The following is a 10,973-nucleotide window of genomic DNA, read 5'->3' on the forward strand; positions in this document are numbered from 1 at the left end:
CGTGGTTGTTTCCCACGACACAGTCAGAACCAGAACAGATCAATACGCCATGTCATGCGCGAGACTGCAAAAGAAAATGTCGCGAGCGCACTTTCACTCACCGCTCGTCGATAACATTTTATATTTGACAAGACAGCTTTTTTAGAATAGAAATATTAAAGAATAGAAATATTAAACGACCTACACAAATAATCTGGCAAACTAACACACTTTTGTCTAATTTCGCCATTTTGAATTGAAAATAGGCCTAATTTCCATTCCATTCATAAGACAAATATGCGATTAAAAGCCTCAACTTTCATAAACAAGAGCTCAAATCTATAGAGTTAGCCATAATTTACGCGATTCGTGTAGCCTAATGTTGTAGCTGGGGACAAGAAACATTACGAAGCCGATTTCTGGCATAATAATAATGAATGTGTATTGTGAATGAAACTTATAGTCCTGTCATTTTAAGCCAAAATGGGTCACCTAGGACAAATTGCAACACAAGCAAACTCAACTGATTTTGTATCCTCAATATGTCCTGAGTACGGGAAAAAAGCCCAGAAGAATCCCATTAGGGGAAAGTTTAGAAAAAGACCCATATAGCCGTCATACGCCTATTCATTCTTTTCTCACGTGAATACTAATTTGCATAAATACAACAGATCTAAACATTGGGTATAGCCAGGTGAAAATGTCTTGTTGAATCTAGTTGACATATAGCAGTGAAATACTTAATGTTAAGTTTTGAATGGAACCCATAGGCTACCCATGAGCATTAGCTAATACATAGAGGCAGGCCAAACCAGCCTTTATTAATTATTATTGCAGAGATGGGGTTTGGGGCTGGGTCCATGGGACTGTTTCTGGGGGATGAGTCTGAGGGAAGAACAGGAGACAAGGGTAAGAAACATGCAGAATACAAAAGGTAGGTAAAATAAAAAGTGAACCCCCAGAAACAGTCCCATGGACACAGCCCCAAACCCCATCTCTGCCATAATAATTAATAAAGGCTGGTTTAAAGTACATCTTCCTGCCTATTATGTCCGTCTTTCTAGCGTATTTCTGTTTACATTACACAAGGAATGCAGCAAGCTGAAAAGGGAGGCTTGGTTTCTAATGGCCTGCTGGTGTCAACAAGATGATGAGGTAATAAGAAAACTCTGCAGCGAAAATTGAGAACTTATGACTATTTTCTAAACTTTATAACTTTTCCCAGTTTACAGTGGGACAAAGTTTTAATCAAGGTGACTCGATATAAACAAATAAATAGTTGTTTTTTCCGTACCATTTCGCGGAGAAAGTGAGCCACTCTTGCAATGAGCAGTTGTGACCACTGGGGGGCGCTGTTGATACTTATTTAAACTGCAGGACAGCGGCTCTTCAGGACCGACGTTTCCTCTCCTATGCATATCAAAAAAAAAAAGTAATATTGTGACATTATTACCATTTAATATATATATATATATATATATATATATATATATATATATATATATTAAATTATAATAATGTCACAATATTATTGTTATTATTTTTCTTTTTTTATCAAATAAATGCAGCCTTTGTGAGCATAAGAGATTTCTTTTAAAAAACATTAAAAATCTTACCGATCCCAAACGGTACTATATATATATATATATATATATATATATATATATATATATATATATATATATAATGCAATATTAGGACGTGTCTTGTATGTATATATAAGACACGTCCTCATATTTGAGAATATGATAGTTTAGTTTTTCTAACACAAAGTGAGGAAAAAAGTTTTCATTACTTTTTCCTCTGTATTGCATCACTATTGCTGTTTGGAAAGCTTTTGTCATTTGACTTAAAAGTAAGAAGACTTGATTAAATTGAAAGAAAACTGAGCAATGAATATCATATGATTTTGAACTGAATATTACTTCTGTTTTGTGATCTGTTTCTCACAACCAAAAGTAATTGTTAGACGGACTGTGCTGTTGATTCACACAGTGCAATTCTGTTCTCTATTGGAACCTTGGCACACAACAGGAAGGGGAAAAAAGGGTTGAGATGTCCTGAGCCCTCGAGAAGCAGGGAAATGTGGCCTCCCCGGGAGCCACTGCAGTACCTACTCTTGTTTTTAGATTGCCATGTGCATTGAATACACAAGTATGACAAGAAAGTGCAATGGAAAACTTTAAACTGGCATCATGATTTAGTGAATCAGAATGAAACTCACTAGCGTTTCCTGTCTTCTATTCGCGGTGGTCCATGGCTCCGTTTGCGTTGTTTTTTTGTGCCCAGGACCTCAGTCCAGACCCTGATTTGTATGTTAGTGTACTCAAGGGGCCAAAGCTAGTTGCCACAGCAACTGTGTTGAATCTCTCACGGACTCCCCATCCCCTTCCACCCCCTCTCAGAACTCTGTGAAACAAAACAAACATTGTCCCTTAACAAGGCGCGGAGAGACAGCGTTCTGTTCAGAAGTGCAGGACATTCAGGTCATATTAGTCCTTCCTCATTGAGTTTAGTCTGAGAATAAGAGAGTCCCCGCACACAGGACACTCACCACTTTCTCACGTCTGCTGAGGGTGACTTGAAACGGGAAGCCCTGGATTCACCCCACCAGCCTGTCATCTTGGCCATGCCAAAATAGCTCTGAAAGACACACAAATATTTGATGAGTGCATCCTTCAGAACTAAAGAAGTGTCAGTAGCTGGGGTTCGAGTTCTGAGACTTTCATCTGTTAATGCACATTTCAGTGCAAAATGTAAAGTGAACTGACTCTCAAGGGAGCACACATTCTTAAAAATGAAGGTTCCGATTTTTCGGAGGGTTTTCGTAGTGATGCCACAGAAGAACCATTTTCAGAACTGAACCTTTCAGTGAACAGTTCTTAAAATATTATTTTTTTTCTTAGTGTGAAGAATATTTGAATAATGTAAAGAAACTTTTTCCACTATAAAGAACCTTTTGTGCAATGGAAAGATTAACAAATTACTTCAATTGGTAACGAATTTATTTTCACGATAAAACGTGATAATTTAAGTTGAGAAAACTTGATTTCTTTAGGTGTTACCAATTGAAGTAATTTTTTTTAGTTGATCCAACTATTCACTTTTAACAGTGTTCATGAAACCATAGAGAAAGAATCATTAGTTCGTTTTGACATTGATATGCAACATAAATTTGTACATTTTCTGATGAAAATGTGTATGGTGTTTGCCCCTGGGAATGGGAGAAACCTAACCCATAAAGTAATAATAAACATTATTTTAGAATATATTACAGTAGGCCTACATTCATTTAAAGCTACACTGTGTAATTTTTTTAAGTTGATTCTTAGCAAAAAACACTTTGTTCTTTCAAAATGATATGTGCTCATTAATGTGTAATTACTTCTACCAACTAATCAAGTATTCTCTTAAGCGTATAATCTGCCATTTAGAATACATACTAGCGAATCGCTCGAATGGCGGCAGCCATGTTGCGCCTCCATCTTGAAAATACATTAGCCAAAGAGGGACATACCTGGAAATTCAAGCTTCGCCTTTCGCTTTTTGACACTCAGTGGCACCGTGACGAATGCGAGGGGGAGATTACTCGCGACTGCCGGCAGATTTGAAATAATACGGCCACCGTAGGAGTTAAAACGCCCTCGAATGGGAGGGGCTAGAAAGTAATGTTCAGTTGGTAGTCATAAACAATTTCACCGATAGTTGGGAGAAAATCCTACACAGTGTAGCTTTAAAGAAATGTTTGGAAAACATAATTATAGAAAAAAAAAGTAATGTCTTACAAACTCAATTATATAAACAGAACCAAAGCAAGATCATGTGTTGTGACTATTATTCACTGTAGAAAATGATCGTGATTTTAACGCTAAAAGACTGTAAAAGTGCTACATTGATAAACAGTGAATTGGTTAACAGAAAGTTTCCGTACTATATACGGTGAATAACTGTAATAGATCGAAGCGTACATTTAATGTAATTTTACTGTTAAAAAATACTGTTAAATTTACAGTTTTTTTTTTAAGCGAAAAAGAACGTCATTGTATAATTTACAGTCAAAAACAACATTCCCCAGAAATTCCCTGCATGACACTATTTTTGTTGAAATAACCGTTTCATCTTAGTCTTTCCAATCAGTTATTTAGATTTTATGTTAGAGATATATTGATTTTCTAATGTTGGTAAATTGATGTTTGTTAAATGTTTTAATGTCATGTGTTTTATCATGATGATGTTTGTGTGAATGACACTGTGCACCTATGTAATAGTATTGACCTTCTCAACTTGTGGAAAAGCTACTAGTGATGAGTTTTAATTCATCATGTGACTCATCACCACTGTTTTTGGTGGTGTCAGTAATTATAAAGGTACAAAACAGATATTACTGCTTCAATAAATTGGTAAATTAACATGATCAGTTAATGAAACAGTATTTTACTGTTAAATCTGTAATCTGTTAAACCTAAAACGTTGCTACCATATTTTTTTACGGTAAATTTCAGGCGACCACAGCTACCGTTTTTTTTTTTACAGTGTTTCTATTTAACAACTCCATGGTTTCTTTGTTTTATTTACTTATGCAGTGACAAATCATTTTACACCATGCATTTTGTACACAGACAGGGTAAATTGCCAACGTAGGCGTTATCTGCATTTGGAAGTGCATCTTTTGAATTAGAATTGTTTTCTGTAGCCCTTTGCTTAACGTTTGAAAATATTCTGTCGTTTTGTGTTGGCCAATAAACCACAACTAATCTTGAGCCCACATTATTTTCTCAATCTAAAGAGTTTTGGAGCATGACAACAAATATATGTTTGTCGACTGAAAGATGAGTAGGGTATGATGGGATATGACCCAATCCCTCCATCTTAATTTTTCTCTTGACCATAGATGGCACAAAATCCCATCTTAAAACATTTAATTAATGGCTATTCTTAAAAGCATATCAGACATTTTCACTATTCATTCAATTCTGTAGGCTAATTAAGTAAAAAATCTAGTGCAGGGATTTCATCAATATGCTGATTGAGGACTGTTGGGACACTCCAGGCACAGGATGGTTCTGTTGGGAGAGACAGAGTCGTTTGCACCTCAATGACACGTCTGTACCATTTGCTTCACAGGACATATGCTTTCAACTACATACTGTTTATTTATTAGTGTGTTCTAATATGTAACTATGAAATGTTTGGTCTCATCTGACATCTTATAAACTGAAATGAATGGTGGTGAACTTAATAGAGATATTAAAGTATCCTAATATACAATCTAGGCACTATTGCTTAAACATACATTGAGGAGAATATGTTAATGTTCTTCTCCCCCTCTGGATCTCCACCCATTTGCCTCATCTTTTGGTTTCCTGTTGGTTGGGTTTGGTTGGTGTTGGTATTCCACTCATGCTTAACAATGCTTTGCTCAGGGTATAAGAAGGAAAGGTAACGGTTGATCTAGGAGAAAGGCTTTAACCCTGCCACTCCCGCACACCGGTGCGTAACCTCATACTATAAGAAAGGCTTTTTCGGCATTATTTTTTACAACTAAGTTTCTATACAGTATATTGTTCCATTCTACTGTCTGTATGTTTAAACATGTAACTTAATAAATAACTTTGCCTGCTTTAAAGGCTTTGAGAATCTTTCCATTTATCACTGATTACGCTGAAAGCTAAAGTGATTATAACTTTCGGGTTAAATCTTACGTTTTCCTATCAGTTCTAAGAAAGACCTTTACCTTTAAAGAATAAGAGGTTAAAGAATAACAACAACTTTAATGGAGTCAGATTAATTGTATTGGAGTCAGATAAATATTTGAATTATGCACGTTATCCTTCAACTGCCTTTTGTTCCGATTATTGGTTCAAAATAGCAGCGTAAGCTTCCAGCCTTACACTGGGATTCTGCTTATTCTGTCATCGGTTATTCAATTGTAGAAAAACGAAATTGTTAGAAAACCATTAAAACAAATACACTTTTAAAAATACATAAATATTAATAAGAATGATTTCAAAAGTCATTTCTACATTCTCTACATTGTTAAACCCAAACTGACATAGTCCTGGAAGTTACCTCAATAAGAACTCATGACATATTACTGACTGTTTGACAGACCGTAAATAGCCATAAAATGAACATGAAGTATAAAGCAATTTTTCTTCCCAAATCTAAATATGAACGTCAGAACTACCTCTCCTAATGGATGTGTTTTGTTTAATTTCGATGATTTACTGTAGTATAATGCTTCCTGTCGCGTTGGCGTGGAGTGTTGTGAGGAGAGTTGTTGATTTGTGGCACAAACTTCATGGGAACAGAGCCTCGTCTGTTCTCCTTCAGTCATTATGGCCAGTGGAGCTCCTCTCTTAAAGCCCTGCTCAATTCTCTAATGAGGCCATTCTCTACCTCTCTCACTTGTCTTCTGAATCTCTGACAGGCTCTGAGTGTTAGCCAAAACCACAACCCCCCCGCCCAACAACCCCAGCAGGAGCACACATGTCGGTCTAACCCAGACATTTGTATCTTTGATTCGGTTTATTATCTTTCACGGTCGACAATGTTAGATGATCAGGTTGATGATGAGTTTTTCGAGATCCTGTCTGCAAAAACACTTCTTTTATATGACTAATGACTCCTTTGAGTGTCTATACTTGCTTCCACGTGCACTGGTCAGCACACCGACGAACATGACAAGCATACAAACGTTGTACTATTGACAAATTCTTTGATTCCTACATTGACAAGAATAGGTGACAAATCCAAGTGGGTTTTTTGTTCACATTTGGCCATTCTGGAAAAACACGTGAATTTTTTAGACGGTGTCTTGGCAACTCAGCCGTAGTCTGGGCATTGATATTCACAGTAGAAGCTTCCATCTCCTTTTCAGAACAATAGGAACCTTATGGGAATGAACAAACCAAGTCTGCGAAGACAAATCTTCTCCCTCAGGCCTTGATGGACATTTGAGAGATTAGTACAACTCTTGACACTATTTATTGCAATTTCAAAGATGAATGAGACAACACCAATTATTTAAAGGCATTTATTGAATAGAGTTTGATAAACTGTTTATGAACTTTTAAAGAATTCGCTTATGAAAGCAACTATGTGCAAAAGTTTCAATAGTCCCTTGGCGAGATTCGCCATTCAATTTCTGTCTTTTCGTACTACCATACTACATAACAGGGCTTGAAAAGCTAATTTGCTCAGGGTTTTTGCTTTCAAAAATGATCTATTTACATTCTAATACAGCTGAGTGCTTATATACAGTACAGAAGTTGACAATCAACAATGTAGAAGAATGGTTCAGTGGTTATGAAAAAGTGGCATTAATTAAAATAAGTGATAAATAACATTTGCCTGAGTAACAGACAAATACTCCTTACATTTTTGTTTCGGAAGTTTTCCTATCATATGAACAAGATTATGTGTTATTTGTGATATGGTAGTATTCACTGCATTTCTGATCTCAGTGTTTAGCTAAATATTTATACACTTGGAGCTATGTGTAAAATTGATATTTGTCTGTACATAAAAGTAGGAGAATGAGTGTGGGGCATTTGAAGTCAAAATTACAATGACTTAAGTGGAGACCCTGGTGATATATTAAAGGGATAGTTCATTCTGTCATCATTTTGTTTTTCCAAACCTGTACGGTATGTTTCCATTTCACTGTTTTTGTCCATACAATGAAAGACAGTGGGGTCCAAAACAACACTGAACCCCATTGACTATGATTTTGTATCATAGTCATTTACAAAAGATCTTATTGTTTGTTCTACAGAAGACGGAAAATTCATAGAGGTTTGGAGGGTGAGTAAATGATTGGGTGAATTATCCATTTAAGACTTTATAGGTACATTGAGCCATCCTGAGATATTATGGGGGGGAAAAATCAGATTTTTCATAATTAAGAATTAATTAGTCTTCAGATGCCAAGCTTAGAACTTAGATCTGAAATGTTGTCTGAAAATGTTGTTGTACCCACTAAGTTTGTTACTAAACCATGTAGAATTGCAAACTGGCCTCAGATCAGAACAAAGCTAACTTGCTCCAACATAACGGTAAGAACTGCAAATGTAAAGATGGCCACTTGTGGACGATGGGAAGAAGGTAGGTAGCAAGTGTGGTTCCATGATGTCATCACTTAGGGATAGGATCCCCCTACTCAACTTCCAATAGACAAAATGGTTGAACTGTCCTTGGCTTTGTCGAAAAAAATGGAGGAGACATCATTGGTGGTCTTGAGCTTGCCTTCAGCGACATTTTGGGTGGATGAAGAGTTGCTTGGTTGGCATTCTTCACAGCAGCAGCAGCAACAGTCCATGAAGGCCTGTCCCAGAGATTTACACAGGCAAAGCAGCAGCACTGGCGTCACGGACGACTTAAAGAACAGGAAAAACTGGTTTATGAGGGCCAGAAGAGAAGACACCTCCTCAGACACCTGGATGGGAGCGTACGCCAGGGTCAGATTGCAAACGTTCTCCGGCAGCGTACAGACACCATAGACCACCGCTAGCGCCATGACTGTGCAGTTGAGCTGCCGTTCGACCTGGTGAGCGTGATGAAGCTTTTGTTTTTTGGACAGGGATCGCTCCTCTGGTCGCTTGGGAGAACTTCCGCTCCCGCCGGATACGTGACAGGTGGCCAGTTGACAGAGCAGGGTGAAGACAACGGGTAGACAGAAGTAACAGCCAAAGTACCACCACATGCGTGCGTCGTGGTAGTTGATAATGAGAGAATAGATGGATTCAGGGAGATCTGGATATGGACTCATGATGCAGGTGTCCACTTGGTCACCCAGAGTAGGTGAAGTCACCTGATGCAGCTGCCACAGGAGCAGCTCAGGAGCTGCAAGCACCATGGAGCCAATCCACACCACGGCCAGCTTGGCCAGGACCTTCTGACAGCGCTCAACTCGCCGGGCCTTTGGCAGGGAGCTTGTGGCAGCGTAGAAACGGTCAATGCCCAAAGCACACAGACTGAAGGTTGTCACACCAAGAGATGTTACCTGGAGAGCATGCAAAAAAGCATTATTGTTATAATAGATGTGTGTGTTTTCCATTATTTTATTCATGAGATACATTCGAAATGAATTAGTAGGGATGCACCCAGATACAAATTTTCTTCAATACCAATAAGCCGATAATTCTTTTGGATCTTGACCAAAAACGGATGCACTTAATGTTGCAAATAAATGTTGTGATGGTATTTTCATCAAGAGGTGCATGGATTTTTGATCAAGACCTTGTATTGACAATGCAAGAGTCAAGCACTCTGTAAAGTCTACTCCAGCACATCCCAAAGACTTTCGATGAATTTAAGTTCTGGACTGAGAGGTGCCAATTAATGTGTGAAAATGATTCTTCATGCTCCCTCTCAACCATTCTTTCACAGTTTGAGCCTGAATCTTGACATTGTCATCCAGAAATATGGCCGTGATACGTCTTTCTACATGGTGGTTTAAGAAATGAAAAGCTACACGCTCCATCAATTAGGGTTAAAAGACCTGTTGGCTCAACATATAACATGCTACAAACATAATAATCACTGCAATAATGATTCAATCATTGACTCTTAAGCATTTGCCTATTTAAATCCAAACAGCGGTACATATGTTTTGATTATAATTATAATTATAAATAATAATCATAGATGTGCATAAAGATTTTTAAGGATTTTTAGATATCTTCTACTTGGGTGTTTATAATTGTTCATTCTGCATGTTATATGAAAACATAGAAGTTAAAGATAAAAGGTTACGTTACATGGTTTGTAGTGTTAGTAATCCAGAGCTAATAGTGGCACTGGCTAAACTTTGGACACTTTTAAATTCTTCAGGTAAATTAGACCATGTGAAAATGATCACAATTATAAGTAAACTTGAGACTTGGGCCTCACCTCTATGTAAGGCACAACTCTGCAGGAGAAATCCCCCAGCAGTCTCTTATTGGTGAGTTCGTTAAAGACCACCACAGGCAAACAGAAGCACAACACCAGAAAATCCCAAAAAGCCAGACTCGCAAGAAAGTAGTTCCACGCGCTCCTCATGAAGTAATTTTGCCAAACAATGCACATTACCGCCAGATTACCCACGATGCCGAAGGCAAACACCACAAAAGCCAGAAAGAGAATCCCATAGGCGCTGTAAGAGCTGTCAGTGACTGGAAACAAAGGATTGTGGATTTTTGTGATGCTCCTTTTTGTTGGATTGCTACTAGGGACATGTTCAGCAGTCATGTCAGTGCTGTTTCCAATTTCAGCCAGTGAAGAATTGGTCACATCTGTGAACGGCAAATGACTTGTAGTTTGTGTGTCCATGGATCCTTTATCTTCATCTTCCACAGTAAGGACTTCTTCTTGCTGTGTGCTTTCTTGTGAATCATCTTGATCAAAACTATCCTCTCCTAAAGATGTCTTGTTTTGCTCTTTATGCCCTGGCCTTCCTCTTTTTTCTTCTGAAGCCCAAGCACTCAAAAGCAAAGCCAGAGTCATAACATAAATCAGTTTATAATCTCTCATCCCCATCTTCAATTCAAAGTCCAGTAATATACAAATAAGAGGAAACTACTTTACAATCAGCACCTAAAACAGACTGCAGAGGCTGAAGTGTGGACCCTGGTGAAGGCACTGCAGCAGTTTGGGATCCCTTGTGCCAAAAGGCTCTGTTTTCTGCAATCCTGTTGGCACAGAGCAGCTCTCTTAGCAAAGCTATGGATGGCTGCTCCCTCTCAATAGGGGTCCATGGAGTCACACCCCCTTTTGCTGTTGTCCCTCACTGACTGATGGGTGTGATTGCCCTCTGCTGGCATCAAAATTATATTTTAAAGCACTAAAATTTCACTATAATTATTATTTAATGCACATTGGTCAAGCAGGTGAATTCAAGAGACTACAAATGAATCTATCTATCTATCTATCTATCTATCTATCTATCTATCTATCTATCTATCTATCTATCTATCTATCTATCTATCTATCTATCTATCTATCTATCTATC

The 10,973-nt window shown here is 37.8% G+C and overlaps 1 protein-coding gene across 1 annotated transcript; it reads right to left on the reverse strand.

Annotated features, from left to right (window-relative positions):
* Positions 1-7,001: 7,001 nt before the first annotated feature.
* On the reverse strand, positions 7,002-10,662 carry gpr37l1b (G protein-coupled receptor 37 like 1b). Its single transcript, XM_079897988.1, has 2 exons — positions 9,874-10,662; positions 7,002-8,983 (listed from the first exon to the last, which is right to left on the reverse strand). The coding sequence occupies exons 1-2, from the start codon at positions 10,498-10,500 to the stop codon at positions 8,141-8,143; spliced, it is 1,470 nt and encodes a 489-aa protein (XP_079754114.1). The 5' UTR covers positions 10,501-10,662; the 3' UTR covers positions 7,002-8,140.
* Between the last annotated feature and the right edge of the window lie 311 nt (positions 10,663-10,973).

Source organism: Squalius cephalus (genome assembly GCF_949319135.1).
Source record: "Squalius cephalus genome assembly, chromosome: 16".
In the NCBI taxonomy this organism is placed as follows: Eukaryota; Metazoa; Chordata; class Actinopteri; order Cypriniformes; family Leuciscidae; genus Squalius; species Squalius cephalus.

Bases quoted from the DNA above. Each gene is read 5' to 3' on its own strand.
- gpr37l1b (XM_079897988.1), bottom strand. From the start codon at position 10,500: ATGGGGATGAGAGATTATAAACTGATTTATGTTATGACTCTGGCTTTG. The intron at 8,984-9,873 runs GTGAGGCCCAAG...CATGCTCTCCAG, and splicing joins GAGTTGTGCCTTACATAGAG to GTAACATCTCTTGGTGTGAC.